Below are 22,278 nucleotides of genomic sequence, written 5' to 3' on the forward strand. Positions count from 1 at the left end.
GGTAACGGACCAATGCTCAATCCGTTAAAGCAAGTTAGCTGAAAAAAGAAAAAACCCACACTTTTTAACCAGACTTTTCTGTGAAATACTTGTTCTATTGTGCAGAAAATCTCCTCTGAACTCCCCCCTCCCTTCCTTAGACTAAACCTGTCATCACAATGTAACCATGGACCAGCTACATGGAGAGCCCCGCATTAGGGACGGTACAGATGCAAACAGGAGGGACATCTCCGGCTGCCTTCAAGGGGCTGACGCCATCTTTTCCGACACACGCTGTCCCTTCCTGTTTTTCCCCCACTGGCCAATGGGCCAAGGCTCCGGGCACACGGAGCACACTCTTTACTTATCCTCCTCTCCTCTGTAATTTATACTACGCCAGACCAGAATTCATTCATTTCCTTGACAGACATGAATTCTAAGCCTTAAAGACAGCACAGGAATTACCAGAGAAAGGAGTTCCTCTGCGGAGAGGGGAAGAGATGAGGCAGGAAGAAAGTCCAGCCTGAGCCCTGACGAGGAAATCAGCATGCAGGAGTGGATAACTAGAAGCAGTCTGCGGTTACAGAAGCACGAAGAGAAAGGGTGTGGGGAGAGGTCAGCGAGGGGCAGGTTGGGATATTTGCCTTACGTTTTCCTTCTCCTCCCCACGCCGGACCAGATGGTGGCAGGGCCCCGTCAGACCTGGTCCACAGCTCACTCACTGTAACTGAGAGGGGTTGGGGGGTAGGCGAGAAGTGCCCCAAACCGAAGGCCCATGTTCCTCCCAGGCACCCGAAGCAGCCATGCTTCCTGATGCCTGTGAAACCCAAACTGCTCAACATGTCCTCAAATTAACAGTCCTACCAGAATCTTACCAAGAATCATGTGCCTCCTCCCCACCTTTTTTGTGGTCTTAAGTTAAGGTGAAGAGGGTGTTTGTTATTTACAACCAGGAGGTTTGTTTGTTTGTTTGTTTTAAGATTTTATTTATTTATTTGAGGGAGAGAGAGAGAGAGATAGTAAGAGAGAGCATGAGGAGGGGCGGGGGAAGGGGCAGAGGAAGAGGGGGAAGCAGACTTCCCCCACAGAGCAGGGAGCCCAATGTGGGACTCGATCCCAGGACCCTGGGATCATGACATGAGCTGAAGGCAGATGCTTAACTGACTGAGCCACCCAGGTGTCCCACAACCAGGAGTTCTAAGAAAAATAACCCTTTGAGAATTATCACCCTCGCTTCCCAAAATCTGTTGCTTACTCACACCAAGAAGAACGTAAAGAGAACAGTAACTTCCCTTATGCTGTTGTATAGTAGGTACCAATATCTGTGTTTTATAATGAAGAAATAGGTTCCGAAGGGATAAATAACTTGCCCAAGACCATAGTACGGTAAATGTTGAAGCTGAAACCCAAATCAGGTGACTCTCAAGTTCACGTGGCTCTTGCCACTAAAACATGCTGCCACTGCTTAAGTTTTAAAATGGGCATCACCCATTGGGATCCTCCCCTGGCCTGGGGCCCCTCACTGCTAAACACGGTAGCACTGTCTCCGTTCAGAACATATGTGAAGAGCACAGAGAGTAGAATTTGAAGTGCGAAGATGACTGTTTCACTTAAAACTTTTCATTTTGGGATGATTTTAGATTTACAGAAAAGTTGCAAAGATGGGGCGCCTGGGTGGCTCAGTCATTAAGCGTCTGCCTTCGGCTCAGGTCATGATCCTGGGGTCCTGGGATCGAGTCCCACATTGGGCTCCCTGCTTTGTGGGGGAGTCTGCTTCCCCCTCTTCCTCTGCCCCTTCCCCCGCCCCTGCTCCCTGCTCGGCGGGAGGCGTGCTTCTCCCTGTCCCACTCCCCCTGCTTGTGTTCCCTCTCTCGCTGTCTCTCTCTCTGTCAAATAAATAAAATCTTAAAAAAAAAAAAAAAAGTTGCAAAGGTAGTACAGAGCACCCCAATACTCCTCACGGTTTCTTGTAATGGTAACTTCTTATGTTACATGGTATGTTTGTCAAAATTAAGAAACCAACATAAATACGTTACTATTAACTAAACTTCAAACTTTATTCAGATTTCACCAGTTTTTCCACTAATGCCTTCTTTCCGTTCCAGGATCCAATCCAGAATCCCACATTGCATTTAGGCTGCCTCAATTTTTAACTTAAAAAAACAAAAACTGAGACATTTAAAACAACCAAGTTAGACCTAAGTGTAAATGCTAGATTTCCTAGTTTTGGACATTCTCCTCTGGAGATTCTCCTTCAGATCACAAATAGCTAAATATTATTTAGGACTATTTAGCATAGATTTATTATCTTCTCTGCTTTTTTTCTCTGTATAACCTAACTTAGATGGGACATATATGCACACATTGCTTTCAAGGAATGAGACCAATTTAAACAGATTTCGTTTGTTATGCTACCCAAAATACAAAATCTTGGTTTTTTTCCTTGTTTTTTTCCAGACTTTCTACAATAAATTATTTATTTATTTATTTATTTATTTATTTATTTATTTAAAAGATTTTATTTATTTATTTGACAGAGAGAGAGACAGCGAGAGAGGGAACACAAGCAGGGGGAGTGGGAGAGGGAGAAGCAGGCTTCCCATGGAGCAGAGAGCCTGATGCGGGGCTCGATCCCAGGACCCTGGGATCATGACCTGAGCCGAAGGCAGACGCTTAACGACTGAGCCATCCAGAAGCCCCCAATAAATAATTTTATACTCAGAAAAAAAAATGCTTAGTATGCCATACTGTACTTCTAAAAGGAAAAAGGATTTTTTTCTAATATGGATTCCACTGGGCTCACTCACGTATCCAGTATGTGCCCCGTGAAGATCCTGGGCTCTGAAGAAGGCAGGGGATGCCAACACGCATTTATCTTTCCAAATCAGAGCTCAGGCTGAATCAGCTTTACAATTTGTACCAACCTGGAGATCTACCTAATTTGATTCTTTAATATCATTAAACTGTATTTCAGTTTTTTCTGAGATCTAACCTTTTGAGATGCATTGAATTACTGCTGTCATTTCTTCACTTCTTCCCTGTATTAGAATATATAGCTATGCCTTTATCATGTGACTTTTTAGCATCTGCTACTGAAATGCATGGTATCTATTTCCCCATCTCACTGATATTTGGCTTGGCTGTGCAATCTGCTTTGACCAATGAAAAGTGCCTGAAAGTGACATCATGTCCATTTCAAGCTAAGCTTTTAGAAGCAGCTTAGGTGTCTACTCATGCTCTGGCTTCTTGGACCCACTTGGGAAAATCTTGACCTAGGTCACCACAGTCCTTTCAGACTGGGCCCCAGAATTAAGACCTATAAGGCATAATAAGATAAGAAGTCTCAAGTCCAGCCATGTCCAGCCCAGCCCAGCCTGACCCAGCTGAGTACAGCTCGTCAGCAGACCTGTATTTGAGGACATGTCTGTTATGCAGCAAGGCTGATTATTAATACACGATTCAAGTGGACTAGACAAATTAATTTCTCTCAAATATGCCCTAACAACCTGCTTTGGAACTGGAGCAGCCCATCTGAAGCAGATCCGACTTACTTCCCGGCATCAGCTCAAAGTGAGGCCTTCCTTCCTCAGTGGACATAAGGGTAGCCAGTTTTCCCTCTATCATCTCTCCATCAATGAATTTTCCATAAAGTGCTGTCCTCTCATCAGGGTACACATAGGCTATCTTCTCTCCAGTCATCTCCCCATCTTCATTTACTTCTCCCACAAGGCTGCCTCCATCCTGATGGGAGAAACCAAAAGCCAGAAAATATTATATGTAGTATTTATCTATATGACACGACTTCAAGGACTTTTTCTTGCGTGCTCCCATCATTGCTAGCGCTAACATTAACAGTTGAACTCAAAGCTTTCATGTGAGAAAAACATGATGCATACCTCCCCATGCAGCCCCATACAAATAAACTGCTAGAAGTTACACACACAGAAGCACAGAAGCCTGATTTAGGGAGTCAGAGACTGAGCCGCACTTTATAATCCTGACAAGTCACTCTATTTTGGTTCATTATCTAAGAAGCAAATGCATTGTATCTGTAATATTAGTTACAAATATTTAAAGGAAATGTAACTATGTGTTAAACTGTGGGCCCATATCCAATGTGATGAGGATCTATAGCAAGATGGTTTTACCCGCTTTCATACCATCTCACTTCTTCTCCATGTGGGATTTTGGATTTCTGGTCTACTAAGGAAATCTTTAGTTCAAATGTATTCAAGAATTAATTTAGTGTACATGACTAAAGAGAGCCGTCTGCATGTTCTAGGAGATAAACAAAAGGACTTGTGGACACTGCCTTTCCGAGAATCTTACACCGTCACTTTAATGGTATTACAAGGAAAAGTGAAAAAAAAATCAACTAAATTCTATTCCCTTCGCCATCATCTCTTTCTTCCCACTTGTATTGACTGCTCCCTTCTGTCTCCTTCCAGGAGCGAAGCCAGCTATGCTTCCTGCTTAACTGTCACTTGCTTTCATTCCTAAGGGTCATTAAATACTTTAGGGCAGAGGCTCTGATAGAATTCTGTATCCTGGTAAGCGCTAGGGACACGGCAGGTGATCCATAAATGACTTTTGAATTGAACTGGGATACCAAAAAATAATCTAATAAATAATCAAAAAATAATTGGATCTAGGGTGCAAGCGACGTTTCCTCCCCCACCCCCCATGTAGAAGGTCTTTATGGTATAACTGAAAATCTGAGACCTATGTGGGTTCAATATAACAATACTAATGCCACGACATCTTCTAAAAGCTTGGTTATTTCGCCAAATCAAAGGTTCTAGAAACAGCTACTCAAAGTCAGTGGTGTAGGATGACTTCTGAGTGATCTCAAATGCTGCTTACTGAGAGACAGCAGGAATAAATAACATCAGGTACCTGATTTCTACAGCTCACCATAGTCTAATTGCTCTTTGGAGGAAAAAGGTTATAAGTTTAAAAACGAACCACAGCACTTTCATAGACAGAAAAATACTTGGCAGCATTTTTAACGCGTAGAAAGTGCCTTAGAGCTATATGATTGCTCTTTCTCCTCCCAGAGTTAATTCTGAATAAGCCAGCATAAATGGGGATGATACTTTCTGCAAGATCTGCCTTCAGGCTTTCAGTGGTGATTACTGAGCTGAAGGGCGTTAGAGCACTTGTGCGTCTAACATGCCGTAACTAATGTAAGCCAATGTCTCGACTTATTTGTGCATAATTCTGTCTTTCTAAGCTCTCACGTTTTTTTTTTTTTCCTTAAGTACTTTAAACTTTTGGTCAGGGAGGCAATGAATCTATTTGTCTAGTATGATAAAGCAGAATTTCTTCTTTTATTTCCAAAAGGAGGTATACATTTTTTTTAAAGATTATTTATTTGTGAAAGAGAGACAGAGATAGTGAGAGAGAGCATAAGCGGGGAGGAGAGAGAGAAGCTCCCTGCCGAGCAAGGAGCCGGATGCGGGACTTGATCCCAGGACCCCGGGATCATGACCTGAGTGGACGGCAGACACTTAACTAACGGAGCCACCCAAGTGACATCATTCTGAAAGAAATAAGCTGTCCTGAGAGTAAGCTTATAAATAGTATAAGGCGAATCACTATTTTCCCTCCTCTTGTTCCTGCTTTGACTCTGTATCACAAAAACGTCCTTGTCTGCTGTGTCAGGGAGTGTCGGGGAGGAAGCTGCTACCTTCTCTCCTCTGCTCGGTGGCTCCTCTTCATGGGAGAAGGAATCATTCATTTGATTAGTGAGAAGGCAGAGTCTGACACCCACTGACACCCATCTCTTTATTGGGTGGGGGTTAGCAGGATAAAGCCTGCTGCTCCCAGAGGTCCTGCGACATCTTCACTCACGCTGTCCTGGGAGCTGGCGGAGCCGGCAGGCTGCACCTGTTGCCCTCTCCTGTTCTCTCCTTGGGGAAGCTCCCCAGGCAGGCCCTACTCCCCCGGGGGGCGGCCTGCAACTTTCCAGAGCTCTATCTGCCGCTGGTCCAACTGTTTAGTTCAGACGGGGAAAGAATAGAAGCCCATTTTGACTTTGGGTCCACATCACATCTCCAATCCCCCACTACTGTTATAATATAACCATCTTGATCTCTGACACCTGGAGACATAGGTGTCTTAGTTGATTCTGAATCCAGAGAGAAGAGGGGTGTGATCAGCCCCCTCAACTGCCAACAGATACCATATATAAAGCAAGTGTTATCCCAAGTTAATTTTGGAAGCTCATAACTCCCTAGTGCTTCTTTCCTAAGGCAGAGTCTTCTCTTGGCATTTAATAAGGTAATAATGAACACCAAAGACTAAAATAAAATGTAGGTGCACCATTTAGGTGTCAAGATGCAACTACACTGAGTGAAATGGATCCATTCACCTTGGTGCATCTTTGATCTCCTCTAGAGACTTTAATTGATCATAGTCACAAGTAAGATGACAGGTAGGAGGAGGCCTCTTTCCTATACCCAGCCTCCCGCAGAGGGTTCCACTTTCTCTGACTTCATGATTCACTGTCATGTCAGCAGATCCCCAGTCCCAGTCAGCAAGATGCTCAACCGGCCTACTCATGAGGCAACAGAAGTCTCAGTCTTCCTAAGCTGGTAAGTACCTCCATGATGTCCCTCTTCCTGCCTGCCTTATGGGCAGTAACCCAAAGGACTCCTGATCTATCACAGAGCCTACCAAGAAGATATGTAATTGCTTTGGTAATTATTTTAAAAATGTTTTACAGTATTCTTTCCTTAAGCCCTGTTCCTAGAGTATAACTTGTTTTTAAAGAACAATAATGTGTAAGTAGATTTAGCTGGGGCTACTTTTCTTATTACACATGTAATAGATCATTTGTTTTTATTAACGTTTTTTTAATCATAAGAAGATAGGGTTCAGAGTAAGAAAAATTGTCTTGTATTTTGACTTAAGCTCTGGACAAAATAAAATATTACTACTGTTATTTTTAGTTTTTTTTTTTTTAAAGTAAGCTCTATATCCAACACGGGGCTCAAACTCATGACCCCAAGATCAAGAGCTGCATGCTTTACTGACACAATGAGCTAGGTGCCCTGGACAAAATAAAATAGTAGATAAAATATTTTCTAAGGTCTATTTTCTGACATATTTTCTGAAAATTCACTAATAACAGATGGGATATTTGAAATGCAAACAACAATTAGAGCATTAATTCCCAAGCCAATGGGTTCTGCCACATCATTTGCTCTAGTAAACTCCAGAAATATTGGAAAATGTTATCAAATACTCAAAGGCAAGTTAATTTTAATTACCTTAATTTAAGCAACATAAGCCATAAATCACTTATAAAGTAGGGAATAGGGTTGTAAAATCAAGTAGTAACAGTGCAGTAAGTCCCAAAAGATGGGAGATTGTTGGATCAGTTCTCCTGTATGAGAACCAGAATAAAATTAATAGCAACACAATGGAATATTCCACCATCTCTTTCTATATACCAAAAGAAAAAAAATATATATATATATAAGATTTTATTTATTTTCTTGAGAAAGAGAGAGAGAGCAGAAGCAGCATAAGCGGCAGGCAGCGGGGAGAGGGAGAAGCAGACCCCCGCTGAGCAGGGAGTCTGATGCAGGACTCGATCCCAGGACCCTGGAATCATGACCTGAGCTGAAGGCAGACGCTTAAACGACTGAGCCACCCTGGTGCCCCCCAAAAGAATATTTTTAAAAAGCACACATTTTTGTCTTTATTAGTGGTACAATAAAGCCATTTTGTCCCAATTTGTTTGAATCATGACTATCCATTCCTTTCCAAAACAACACCAAGGAGGAATGAATAGTAGCTGTGAGGATCAACAATCTAAGAGGATAGTGAGTAACAGTGAGGGGCACCCCTTGGAAGCTGGTGGCTTCAGCTCCTGTGACTCTCTCAAGTTTCATAGCTTCACATTTTCTAACATAGAGGCTACATTTTACTCTTTATTGCCAGGAGCCAAAGCATTGGCTTAACCCATGTTACGTTCCAGCAAAATGAACAGTCACCAGGCTTACTGGGTAGTATATCCAGCAGACTCCATGCCGAATGTTATCCTTGTACTGCCCCTTGAAGATCAATCTCCCATCCGTGTCATACTCCTGGGCGGGCCCATTCAGCTCTCCGTCTACATATGTGCCCTGGAGAACGCCCCCGTCCTCATAAGTGTACACTCCCTGGCCCTGCAGGGCATCGTCCACATAATACCCTTCCAGGGTGCTGCGAGAGAAGGGAGAACAGAAGGGAATAGTCAGACCATGGCCCCACTCTCTTAGAAGAAAGGATCACAGGCAACGCTCTGTTTCGCTGCTGACCTGTATTCAGTGCACCTCCTGAATTCCCTACATCGCTAAGAAAAATACTCCCGCGATTTGGGTAGGATTAGGGACAGAGGGAGATTTCATTCTTAACTTCCCGGTTCCCATTCATCCTTTTTCTCTGCTAGCAGAAATAGAGAAGAATAAAGCCACAGGTGGAAACTGAGACCAAGCCTCATCTGAATATGTTTTCAAGGCTAAGATGCTGACCAGTACCAGGCAATAGAAATGGTGGTGTTACCCTTTTCACATATAAACCACTCATGTTTAATTCCCTCAACACTGGTCCAGACTTCACTGGGTTCTCAAGCTCTTTCAGATGGCTTGTATATAGTGGTCCTTAAGGACCACAATAGTGGTTTAGAATGTAAATATCTACATATTTATTTAGGTCATTAGTGTATTATTTATGGGTGACAACCATAATTGATATCCAGTCAAAAGAACCCCTTCCATTTATTTGGATGATATATGGGGATTTACTTAAGTATATGCATGTGCGCACCTGTGTGTGTGTGTGTTTGAGCGTGTGTGTGTGTGTGTGTACATGATCAGGGCAAATGGGGACAAGTAAGGAAGACTGCAGCCTGAACCTCGTTAATATCATTAGCAGCCTGATAGTGTTGAGACCCCTCCTTCCACAACAGAAGAAACTCACAGGGGTGCTGCTCATGGTGAATTTATAAGAACCTCCCCCTCCCTCTTCATAGAACACTTTTGGAATTTCAATCTGTTTTCAGGATTAGCTTCTCAAAGGCCATTGTGCAACGAAACCAACTTTACCAAAAATTCCCTCTATGTACTACAACTTGGAATAAGGGAAAAGAGTACCTCAAATAATTTTTTAAAATTTAAAATGTAAGATGTTTAGCAATGGTGACAGTTTGTTTTAACATCTGCAGATAGCACTCACCCATTAATTCACCTAACAAACATTTATAGGGTGCCTCGTAAGTAGCGAGCATTGTGGGAGGTTCTAGAAAGCACGAGGAACACAAGGAGAGCATGGCAGGCACACACTGTGTATGTGGATAGATGGGATGCCAAGGGGGCCGTGGGAACTGATGTGGCTGCACCTGGCTGTGCCTGGTAAAGTCTGGGCTTGCTTACTGAATGACAGAATGATCTATGATTGTTAAATGAAAAGCACAATCTAAGTAACTGTAGCCGCTGATCACACTGTACTTACACTATGGGTAAGAAACAGTTCTTTCAGTTTTGTTTGTACTACCAATGATAAATAGGCTGAATAAATTCATGAAGAGAATAAACTGCACTTTAGCATAGCCCTTGCATAAATAATCAAAATTCTGTATCAATGAGGTTGGAATTAGTTTCGACTGTCATTAGACTCCCCCCACCCATGACCAAAAAAAATTAAAAATAAAAATAAGAACAACCTTGGGGAAGGATAGCTAATCAACTGACGTAATGATACAATAGTGCAAAAAACTACTTACTCACCTATCTTCCCATTTAGGCTGGCCAGATAAAATATAGGAGGCTCAGATAGGTTTGAATTTCAGATAAACAACAGTTAATTTTTTAGTATAAATAGGTCCCTAATATTGAGCAGAACACACACTTATCCTAAAATATTTTTTGTTGCTTATCCGAAATGCCATTTTAAGTGAGTGCCCTGGATTCTTATTTGCTCAGCCTGGCAACCCTATTTACTAAGTTCTCAGGAACATTCAAAACATTCCTGTGTGTGTTTGAGCAGAATTCTCCCCTGACACACTAGTCTAGGCTGCCAATATTTCTCAGGTTATGATAAAATCTACAAGGCCTGGGTCTTGCAAATCGCTTAACAGTAATATGGACTTGCACATATTTCCCCCTAAGTAGCTTGTCCCATCGTCCCTTACAATGGAGCCCATCCCTATTAGTCTCATAACACTAAGAACCAATAGCTATTTCCCTCTTTGCCCAAATGACAAAGGTGCACAAATGCAAACTCTTACGGCGCTGAAGAGCAAAACTGACTGCATTATTTTTCAGCACCTGCTTGAGGAAGACTGTTAGTGCTCTCAGCAAATCAGTGTGATAGCTTGGAGGAAATCTGACGACCAAAGGGGCACATTATTGCTGAACTGGGGGCCTCCAGGGCAAGAAAAATGGTAAGGCTTTGACATCCTCTGGCACCGAGGAAATAAAATAAAAGCTTCTGAGTCTGGGGTCCAAGGTCCTGCCATTCTTTCTAACTTTTCTTCCAGAGGAGGGTGGCAAACCACGGCCTGCTCCTTGTTTCTGTACGCACCGTCCTTCCCCGCGTCCTCTGTGGCTGCATTCATGTCACCACAGCAGAGTTGCAGAGGGAAGACTGACCCCTGTATTGTAGGCCCAAAAAGCCTACAGTATTTACCATCTCACCCTATACAGAAAAAGTTCGCTGACCCCTGTTCTAGAGTCCCCTGCTCACATTAGTCTATTCACTGGCCCCAGGCACACGCACCTCTCTGTATCTTAGCTCCCACACTATGGCACCCTTGCTTCTGCCTTTAAAACATATGTAACCAAATGGTTTAAATCCCTGAGGACACATTCAGGAAAAAAGCTGTGGGTCACATTTTCTTTCCTTTTTTTTTTTTTCATTCAAAGCAAAAATAACCTTGGGATAATAACGACTATCCTCAAGCCTCTGGCATTTTTCTATTCAAAAAAGAAATATGCTGAGAAAATGGCACTGTTTTGTGGCCACTAAATTGTTAGTATCAGAGAATACTGGAGAGGTAGCTACATACGAGTAGCTTTCTCATCCTTCTTGCTGAAACTGGATGGAGAGTTGCATTTTGGAGGAAGTCTGCTCATACTGGCTTAACCGGAGCCTACCCACCCTACTTCCCCCAGAGTCTACCCTGAGCTCCACAACCAGTCCATATTTCTCACTGGAGCCTCATCACGAACCATCGCAGAGCTTTCCGTGTCTTTACTGATGGTCACCTTACGTGTCCCATTTCTCTAACTAGACTCTAAGCCCTTTGTAGGAACAAGTTAGGTGTTATCCATCCACGTATCCCTCCCTAACACAGGAACACAGCCTATCTTCAAGTGGTACTTCCTAAATGAAAGAATGGAAATGGAAACTGGGCTAGTTCTGCTTTGAGAAGAGATAATTAAGAGGGAACATAACAATGTTATGCAAGTGCAGGGAGTACTCTTTCTATGCGGTATATGTGCATAGAGTCTGCTCGTCAGGAAGGTCTCTTAAACTCTCCCTGCTTCATTTCTTCATTTGTAAACTGTAGCTACTAACAGGGTTATAATAAGGATTAAATGGGTTCATATATATCAAGTGCTTAGAAGATGATCTAGGACATACTGATTGCTCAAATAAGTAATAGCTATTATGATTAAGCATGCACACTCATGGTTATGATGGTGAGCTTTCTACTGAGAAACTGGGCTTAAAACATCATCAGGGAAATAGTTATGAGATAATGGAATAGTCAAAGACATTTACCAAAACTGCTTTAAATCTACAAAAAAAAAAAAAAAAAAAACAGGCAAGAAAGGTTCCTCTGTCTGGAATAATTTATGAGCAACCCATTGCATGGCAAAAGGATGAAATAAATGTTCCTTTAAGTAAAAAAAGTAACACGTATTCATTGTAAAACAAAGAAAAACCAAACCAAGTACTACAAAGATGTAGAACGTAGAAATTCCCAGTCCTCTCGCTCAATTTGGCATATACCATTTAAGACTTTTTCCCCATTTATATATCATGCACTTTCCCACCTTTGTTGTTTCTGTTTTAATAAAAATGGTATCATACTATATACAGTGTTCTTGACTGGTATTTCCTGAAGTCTCTTTCAACATCTTGGCAGATTCTTTAGTATGTTAAGAAACTTCAAAAATGGTCTTTCGACTTAGATTTTTCTGGCACCCACATCTGAATCAAGTAACCAGAAAATGTGGAGAAAATTAAAACATCAACTTTAATTAAATTTCTTTCTGTACATATACACACAGACCATTGTTACCTGTTTTATCAAAGCTCTTGTACTTAAATTTCCAGTGATAAATTAAATTAGGAAATCTAACTTAAAAAGAAACTGGGAATTTTTGTAATTATTTACCTAGACAGACACATCTGCATTTTACTCAAATATTATTATATTTTCTTTTTAAAATTCTCTTTAATATCTGAATACACAAAAGTGCTCTTAGGAGATATGACAGCTTGGGCTTCTCCTTGTTATTCTGGGGTCCAGAATGTTTCAGGCTTTCCACCTCGTGAGGCACAAACTCTGTTCCCTCCCCCATTGTGTTCCCTTCCTTTCGTCAGCTGTTGTAATACAAGAACCAAGAGGGAAATTTTAAGTGAATCATAATTCTACTTTAAATTCCCACTTCTAACCGAATTAAATTGTGACTCTTGGTATTGAAACATCGTTTAAACAGTTATTTTATGTGACAATATATATTATCTCTTTTTTTAAAAATTGAGATGTAACTGACATATAGTAATATATTATACATTATCTCTTTAAAATACTGAACACAAAGTAAAGATGAACACTAAGTAAAGAAAAAGAAGAACATCTCCCACAAACCTAAACCATCTGCTCGGGCTCTATCTGAGAGAAACTTCAACTTCTTACAAGGGGTGATAAGCAAGCTGAATGGAGCACTACCATGCTTCCATGTAATAGAGTGTGCTGTCTATCTTTAAAGTTTTTTTTTATCCTTTAGTAGAAGATCTGTGAGTCTGTAGGATCTGATTATTATAAAGGCTCAAGATGACAGTATTGAATAGCAATTAGTGAAATTTAGTTTTGCTCTCTAAAAATAAATCCTATGGGTGGCTCAGCTGGTTAAGCGTTAGACTCTTGATTTCAGCTCAGGTCATGATCTCAGGGTTGTGAGATCGAGCCCCTCTTCGGCTCTGTGCTTAGTGGAGAATCTGCTTGGGATTCTCTCTCTCCCTCTCCCTCTGCCTCTCTTTCCCTGTCTAAAAATAAATAAATAAATAATCCTAGCCATCATTATCAACAAATAATAGCGACAGCAATAGTGAGAAATAATAATAATAATCCTCCTTGATCTTGAGGGCATTATGTTAAGAGAAATACGTCAGACAAAGACAAATATTGTATGTCCTCACTTACATGTGGAATCTAAAAAAGCCTAACTCATAGAACAGAGTAGAATGGTGGTGGCCAGGGGCTGGGGGATGGGGGAAATGGAGAGCTGTTCGTCAAAGGAGACAAATTTCAAGCCATAAGATGAGTAAGTTCTGAGGATCTAATGTACAGCATGATGACTATAATTAACAATACTGTATTATGTACTTCAAAGTTCTTGAGAGTAGATCTCAAATATTATCACCATTAAAAAAAAAGGTCATTATATCAGGGGATGGAGGTGTTAACTGACCTTATTGTGGTAATCATTTCACTATATAAATGTATCAGATCATCATGTTGTATACCTTACACTTACATATATCATATGTTGATAATATCTCAATAAAGCTGGAAAAATACAGATACAGAGTAAAAGGAAACAAATCCATTTTTTCCCATATGTGCCTCCTAGGAACCCTCCACTCTGCAAGGTCTTTACAGGTTTTCTCATTCAATCTTCACAATAACTTGGAGGAGTCGGTATAATTATCTGCACTTTACAAATGAGGAAATAAGTTCACAGATTAGAGTTCTTCAGACCTGATTCTTCAAGTAAACTTTCCAACAATTTGCCAAGCCCCTACAAGACAGTAAATAAATTCAACCCAGCACTCTTTTGAACTCTTCACAAATTATAGCTAACAAGTGACTTCAAGTAAACTTCAAGCAAGAAAGCAGTCGGGGTCAGAGCTATTTCCTTGCTTCTTTTTAGAGGAGAGTTTTAGGTGTAGTGAGAAGAGAAGGGCTCTGGAATTGAGCTCACTTTGGCTTGAATCTCAACTCCAACCCCTGCTGATTAGGTGACCTTGGGCAAGTTATTTAACCACTCTGTGCCTTCGTTTCTTCATATGTAAAATAGGATTATAAAGCCTACTTCACAGGTTGTTCTGAAGGAAACGTGTCCAGGGTTGAACAAATGATAGGTATTCAAAGTTATTCATTTCCCCCCCCCCCACTTCCTTTCCTTCTGTATGTCACAAAAGTTTTTGCCTTAATCAGAACAGTTCATTAGAATACAGACAAATGTATTTGTTGAGCCTGGTTCCAGCAAAAGCTGGATGACTATCAGGAACACAGAAAGGACTTCTGCCTTGTGTGGGAGGCTGGGAATACATGACTTCAGAAGTCCATTCCGACTCCAATCTCCCTGAAATGTGACCAAGTATTTTCTAAAAACCAAACCCAAGGAATGGTGCATGGGTCCGTCACCTGGAAAATGTCAGCCTTTCTCAGTGGCTCACCGAATGGACAGCCTTGCTTAGATTATTTGGCCAATGATAAACTACAGAAAGACCTCTTAGCTGGACACATCAGTGTCGCAATCAACACTAGGACTAGTAAATAATACTTTGAAATCTTATTGGCATGTCAAGGGGAAGCATCAATAATATAAAAAATATGTAACTAAATGAATTAACTCACCTTTACCTGATAGTCAGGCTAAAAACCACACAATTCCCTAATATTACCCAGCCCAAAGCCAAGCTGCATTGAAATACCTTTCTTGTTACCATTCTAAAATTTCAAGTAGTTCTGCAAAATTACCTTTGCATCTATAAATCTTGGTTGAAATGAGAACAATTAGGGAAAAAATGCCTTAAAATGAGCATCCAGAATTGGGGATTAATATAAAAATGAGAGATGTGTACATCAAAGTACTCTGCATACTAAATACTTTCGTAATAGGCACCCACCACAGTCCAGTGGTGCCAGACAGACTCCAGAGCCACAGCAATGAAGCTTCTAGATCCCTTTCTCCTCACTGCATCAATGCCTTCATCTCAGGACCAGAGCAGATACTAAGTCCCAATGACCTAATCTTAGTCTTAGGGCATTTTCTTCATTCTTTACAAAGGGGGAGAAAATGGAAAACAGTAACGGCTTGAAAAGACAATTTAAAAAATAAGGTCAATTTTCCCATTCGTTCCTAATTCCTGGGATAAATTATCTGGTAAAGAATGACTGATCTGACTTAAGGTTCTGACTTAAGCTGGTTTTATTTATTTATTTATTTATTTTTAAGGATTCTATTTATTCATTTGACAGAGAGAGACACAGGGAGAGAGGGAATACAAGCAGGGGGAGTGGGAGAGGGAGAAGCAGGCTTCCCGCTGAGCAGGGAGCCTGATGCGGGGCTCGATCCCAGGATCCTGGGATCATGACCTGAGCCGAAGGCAGATGCTTAACTGAGCCACCCAGGCGCCCCTTAAGCTGGTTTTAATAAGTTTTTCTGTTCTACATTTTGCCATAGAATAAAGGAGAGAGACCCACTGTTGATGAAGATCTCAAAACTAGCAAACATTCTGAGGCTAAGATAATAGTAATGTACAATGTACATTTTGGCTATTTAAATTGATTTAGAAATAAATAGCTATTTCCTTATTTTACCGTGAATATGTTTAATTAAGATGCTTAAATTCTCTGCGAACAGTGCTCACCTCTGTGATGTGGGGGGTGAGGGTATAGAAAAAGGGGAGGCATATTCACTTTTTACATTGGTGTATTTCTTTCTTCTTTTATTTGTTTAAAGATTTTATTTATTTATTTATTTATTTATTTATTTATTTATTTATTTATGAGAGAGTGCACGTGCATGGGGGGTGGAACAGGGAGAGGGACAAGCAGACTCCCTGCTGAGTGCAGAGCCCAATGCAGGGCTCCATTTGGGGTTCAATCTCAGGACCCTGAGATCATGACCTGAGCCAAAACCAAGAGTCAGACACTTAACTGACTGAGCCACCCAGGCGCCCCACACTGGTGTATTTCTTGAAGTCTGTTATTCTACCAAGTATCTGCTCTATGTGCAATTTAAAAATATTCTGCTTCTATCTAGGAACTTGGCTAAAAAACTTAACAGAGCCATTTTTCCTGGTGATCTGAATATTTAAAATTCTTATTCAGGATTATCATAGTCTACGTAAAGTAGAAAAGTGATTCTAGAATTTCCCTGATATAAATTTATATTTGTTTGTAACCCTCTCATAAATCACGTACATAGCTTATGGCATAGACTGTGGTAATGGTTTCATGAATATATACTTACCTCCAAATTCATCAAGTTGTATATGTTAAATATGGACAGCTTTCTGTACGTGAATTGTACCGCAGTAAAGTGGGTTACAGAAATCCCACACCCAGGTTCAGGTGTCATATAAGATTAGAATGCACCAGGCTAAATCTTTTGTCACTACACTCTGCAATTTTCCAGACAGGTTCTGGCAATTGCAAACAAACCCTCTGATGGGAGCACAAGCCTGTGTTACAGGTTTGGACAGCTTTTAAAAACTCTCAAAGAAACTTTTTGTTTCCTCACCTGTTGTTTTAAAACCTTGATTTTAGCCTTTTTGGGGGGATTTTTTTTCAGGCTAAAGCCTCCTGACTGGCACTGAAAGCATGGGGTCCCCACTTTGTTTTACCCAATACATCAGACCCTAAAAATTGGGAGCAGTTAATAGGGAGAAAAATTAATAATTGACAAATGTAAATTAAGGTACTATTCCATGGAGAAACAGCTGACTTCTCCATGACCACATCCTGCACCCTCCTTAAAAAGACCTAGTAGATTCCACGGCCTTTTTTTTTTCAGTCATAAGATTATCTCACTAATGTTTATAGCAAATTCTTTCAGCAGATGCCTCGTAATATGCTCAGTATTGGGCTGAAGAAAGAAGGTGACAGTGACCTTTTGAGAACCTGTCACCACACCGCTACATCACATATGATAAAAGCAGTGATACTGACTTTCTCCCCTCTAAGCCCCAATCTATCTGAAGAAGGGTACAAAGGTAACCTCCTGAGGTCTGTGCTAATACCATCATTCTTTGATTCTATCTGACCGAAGTCTCTATAGACGTTTAACTGGTACATATAAAATCTAGTGAATTAGTGCCTCAAAAAGAAAAAAAAAAAAAGCCAATGAATTTCTTTCTATTCCATTGATAGTTACTGGCCTCTTATTTCAACCTGACCAGTGTTTCAGCTTCCCCCCTGCCCGCCCCCCACGGTGCCACACATGCGCAGGACTGCAAGAGGAAGTGGGTAAAGCTACCTGCAGCTAGAAGTGACTAGCTTGACCGAGGGAGGGAGGTGCTTGGGAAGTGTCAGGCCCCACTCAGCTCCCCCCAGGGCCAACAGGATCAGTATCTTGGAGCTAACACAGCTCATTCCTAGCACACTGGTGCGGAAGAGCAGTCTAGCCCTTCAACACTGCATGTCAGGTCTGGGAAGCAAGAAAGCAACATTACAACCAGCCAACCCTGCTGCACTGTTGCCCTCAAGTCAATCACCGGGTATGATCATCAAACTACCAGCTTTAAAGCATGAGTGTGTGTGTGTGTGTGTGTGTGTGTGTGTGTGTGTGTGTGTGGTGGGGGTGGAGCGGGTGTTCTGAGTGAATTCTACCTTCTCTTTCTGTTTCCATACTCATTTAGCGAGACTTCTTTTTTTTTTTAGTATCAAATTAAGGGAAAGTGCCATTAACATAGCAGATCAGCTTCTGTCCTCAAGGAAACCTCTGTCCTATAGGGGAAATAAGACATTTGCACAAATACACATTTGTTGAATGAATAAAAGAATGACTGCAGCATGAGGTAAGAAGTAACACTTTCCAGAAAAGAGGTATAAATAAACTGCTATGAGAATGAGGCAGGAAAAGTTTCCCTCTGGACAGGTTAAAGGAATCATGAGAGAAGAAAGCACTGATACCAAATCTTGCAAGAGTCCTGTGTGGGACTCAGATGTCCACCAGGTATCCCCAGCGGGGCCAAGGAAAGGGAGTAAAATATCTGGCCATTTAAAAGGTACAGTTTGTGGGGCGCCTGGCTGGCTCAGTCGGTGGAGCGTGAGACTCTTGATTTCGGGGTTCTGAGTTTGAGCCCCACACTGGGTGTACAGATAACTTAAAATCTTTAAAAATACATATATAGTTTGTAAGCAAAGCTCTGCTAAAAAGAGATGTGGTGTGGGGTTAGGGAACATGGGAAAGAGAAGATTGGGATTAATAATGAAAACGAAATTGTACAAAAGTTCTATGATGGGTTTTTATTACTTTCCTCACTTCTCCTTGTATCAGATAGTGGAGGGCCTGAGGAACTGTGAAAAACTTTAAAAACAACCCACTCCCTCCATAGAAAAGACCTTCTGGGTCACAAGCCAGTCCCTCTGTCACCATTGAACTGTCAGCTTAGACATTTCCCTTTCCCAGAGGAATTCCGTGGCTTAGGAAGCTTCGGCTTATTACCAATGTCCAGAGCTTAGAAGCAGTGCTCTACCCTACAGAATCCTATAACCTGCTTTAGCTAACTCCAGTTCCCTATTCCCCAGTCAAGTGGGCAGAAAGAGAGCTGGCCTCCCCATGCCTCTGAATTCCTCCAAATGCTTGAGAAATTCACCCGGTCGTTCTCTGTTTCTGAAACCGACATGGTTTAAAAGTCGCGGTTGGAAAGCTGCACCCGTACAATGCCATCTTTTCCTGAAAGAGAAAGTCATTTCTCCGCCTATTTCAAGAGGGTCATTCCCGCCTATTTCAAGAGGGTAAGGAGCTTCTGCCTCATGGCATTCTCAGACGGGAGGTGAAAGCAAAGTAACAAGAACCCTGCTGGGGAACATATTTTAGCTAGAGGTAGAACGTCGACAGTACGAGTTGTGATACCAGCACGAAGGTACCACACATAGTGACAGTCATCCCAAAGAGTAAGCCTGCCACGCACCGTGAATCTGGAGCTGAACCCCTCCTACGTTCACCTGTCCCGGGTCTCCCTGCTTGAACCGTGCTGAGGCAGCTTGGAAGAGCCTTGCTAAATATTTTCTTGACCCATCTCGTGAGGACGGGGAAAATGCTGAGAAAATGAAGCTGCAGAACCCACGAGGTGGCCGCACTATCCTTCAGGGTATGGAGGAACCAGACCGTGACAACTGGGAGAGAGAGGGCTGCGTGTACTGGAGTGACTGGGTGTTATCCTTGAAAAGCAGTGAGAATCAGTCACAATCTGAGCTGCCCAAACTGGCCCCTGACAAAAACAAGCCCCGTTTGTGTGACTTCAAGGAGACTGAGTACACGGGGACAAGCAGGTGAAATCCATCAAAGAACTGGGTGAGCCCCGTAACTGTCGTGTGCATAATGGGAGCTCCCTGACTCGGGCATGACAGGAGAGCTGTGGTAAGCACAGCCTAGGAGGCAGTGATGATGGACCTAAGCCGCAGGCTGGCTCCCCAGAGCAGCCTGAGTGACTCCCTTGGTCCCCAGAGCAGTGTATACATGTTGGGGTGACTTTTGCCTCTTCTATAAGTGGGACCAAAACATCCACTTGAATTCTTTCATTTGTATCATTCCTTCAAGTGAAGTAATTTGGTACCCATCCCCCGACAAGACAAAACAAAAAACAAAACGGTGAGTGCTACCTGCCATCAAAGAAGAAGAACTTGCCCCGTCCGTTCTTTTCTCCGTGAACAAAGTTCCCCTCAAATCTGTCCGTGGAGGAGTAGGTGACCGTGCAGAAGCCGTGTGGTAATCCATCATCATCCAGGTGCCCTGGAGAAAGGGAATCACAAGGCAAACTTTAACATCTTCAACGCGTTCCCACCGACATGTCTGTGCTCAGATCCTGCCCGCAAGTTCCCTGAGCAGCCAAAGCCCCCCCCCCCCCGCCCCCTCTCGGGGGAGAGCGCCTGCCAAGCGTTCTGTGCCCGCATCAGCAGTACCAACTTGTCTGTTATGTACACTTTGTGAACGGACGGGGGCCACAGTAGAGGGACTTAAACACATTTCAGACGAGGGACCAAAAACGAGCTTGCATTTTACTGGGAACTACAAGTTATTACCAATAATAACATCTGCATGTTTCCGTTTACCAAGTACTTCCCTACATGGCACTGCTCATATTTGGAATCAATGCCCCCAACTCTCTTGCTTAATTGAAATGTGATTGAGATAGCACCATTTTATAGTCTATTGTAAGGTACTTTGTCTTTGCAGTAAGTTATCTAGTTGTAGAACTCAGTATACAATATGATTTTATAAATCATTATATAGTATGATGTGGAGGACTGCGAGCCGGGTGACTTCTGAAAACCTTTGCTCTGTATGCTCACACAACAAGGGACATAGCCACGTCTCTGAAACTGCCCTAATATTTATACACCTCACACTGTACTAACACATGAACTCATAGTCCTTCTAAGCCTGAACTTAAGCTTAACCTTGAACTTACTGCTTTCCTTTACAATGTCTTTCAGCCTTGAATGTTTAGTAATAACCTTGTCATATACCCTCTACCACTACGTTCAGAGGGTTTGTGCTTTAACGCAGCTGCAAGTATCCACGTGGCCATTTCAACAGTGATTTTGAACATCAGCAGCTCTTATTATACTGTGATCTTTAAATTGCTGGTTCTTCCTGGGTCACAGACCGGTATATTCCCATATTTATGTTTACAGTCAATATTTAGGTTTTTATTATTATCTACATATTTCACAAAACCCAGAAGTCACCTCATTGGTATCTCCCCAATTATTCTGGTGAGCTAATTTTATGGAAGTGGGTGAAAATGAAGGCAGTAGTTAATCTCTTGGCTTTTTCCTGGGTTAACGACCTGGGTCATGGATGTAAAAGGTATGAAAGCATTAAACACGGTGTGCAATGCAGGAACATTAAACACTTAAATGGGGCTTCCAGATGGCTCACAGACATAAAAGAAAACACAAACCATATCACCACAATGAATGCTTTAGTCTCCTAAAACGGTTTCTTCTAACATGATTAAAAAAAAAAAAAATCCCTTAGAAGAGAGGTTAAGTGTTATTATGAAGCACAAAAAAGCTCTTTGTGTTATTGATTACATAAACATAAAATAACAATAAACAAATACACTATTTTATTGCTACATCCGACTCTGTATAGAATGAATTACCTAGAATATTACAATAAAACATGACTACTTAAATCACAATCAATATGGTTCCTTTCCTCTTAACACAAATTTTTTTCTACAAAGGGCCAGGGAATTAATGGTTAGAAAGCAACTAGGCCATAATTGCTTTCTTCTAACTCAAAAACTAACTATTCATGGCATATTCAATGATACTTGAGTCATATGAAATCATTTGGACAATTATTTTCTAAGTAGGTACCGGTGACATCTCTCTCATTGAAATAAATTAAATATACCTTTTTTCCTTTCATAAAAAGACCCACCCCGTGTATAGCTAAAAGCTTGCTTTTATGAAATGTTGGGATTAACATTTCTGTGAATTTAGCATTCTACTTAGAATTTAGGTATAAATATCAGAATAATCATTTTAGCCTTATATTGAAGTGCTCACTAATTAGTTGAAAGTGTTTTCCCCACAGAAAACAGTTCACATATTTCAGACTTGAAAAAGTTCAAGTTTGATGAAATTTTTTATTGTACTTTAGATCAAGAGAACTATTATGGTAAACATGAGCACTAAGGGAGAAAAAATCCAGTGTAGAAATTTCAATTCCACCCTCCCTCATTCACAGCAGTCCTGTCCTATTTCTGAATAAAACATTGCAGGTACAACCCCAGCAGCGGAAAATTAGAGAAAATTTAAAGTGTCATGTGGACACTTAGCATGGAACATGCTAAAAGCACTTGAAGGACAGCACTGATCCCAACTGAGATGAAAGCAAAAATGTCAATCCCATTCCATGAAGGATGCTTGTGTCAATGGGTCTTTCAACAGGCCAGTGAAGAGTTGTCCCATCACCTACTTAGTCTCTAGTGAGAGAGGCACAGAGAATGCGAGCCATTTCTTGGGTGACACTGTGTGTTTGGAAAGATGCGGATGTGCGTTGTTTCCCTCTCCCTCTATCAGTCCACAGCAGGCCCCCTCTT

General features: G+C 41.5%; 1 protein-coding gene across 3 annotated transcripts in view; it reads right to left on the reverse strand.

Annotated features, from left to right (window-relative positions):
- The window catches only part of SETD7 (SET domain containing 7, histone lysine methyltransferase), a 42,154-nt gene that overhangs the window by 13,063 nt on the left and 6,813 nt on the right, over positions 1-22,278 (reverse strand). For all 3 annotated transcript variants that reach the window (XM_032412876.1, XM_032412877.1, XM_032412875.1), the window contains 3 exons: positions 19,823-19,952; positions 7,992-8,193; positions 3,531-3,720 (listed from right to left, as the gene is read on the reverse strand). In XM_032412876.1, the coding sequence (XP_032268767.1) occupies positions 3,531-3,720; positions 7,992-8,193; positions 19,823-19,952 (522 nt within the window). The remainder of the gene's footprint in view (positions 1-3,530; positions 3,721-7,991; positions 8,194-19,822; positions 19,953-22,278) is intronic.

Source organism: Phoca vitulina, unplaced genomic scaffold (assembly GCF_004348235.1).
Source record: "Phoca vitulina isolate PV1807 unplaced genomic scaffold, GSC_HSeal_1.0 scaffold14, whole genome shotgun sequence".
NCBI classification, from domain to species: Eukaryota; Metazoa; Chordata; class Mammalia; order Carnivora; family Phocidae; genus Phoca; species Phoca vitulina.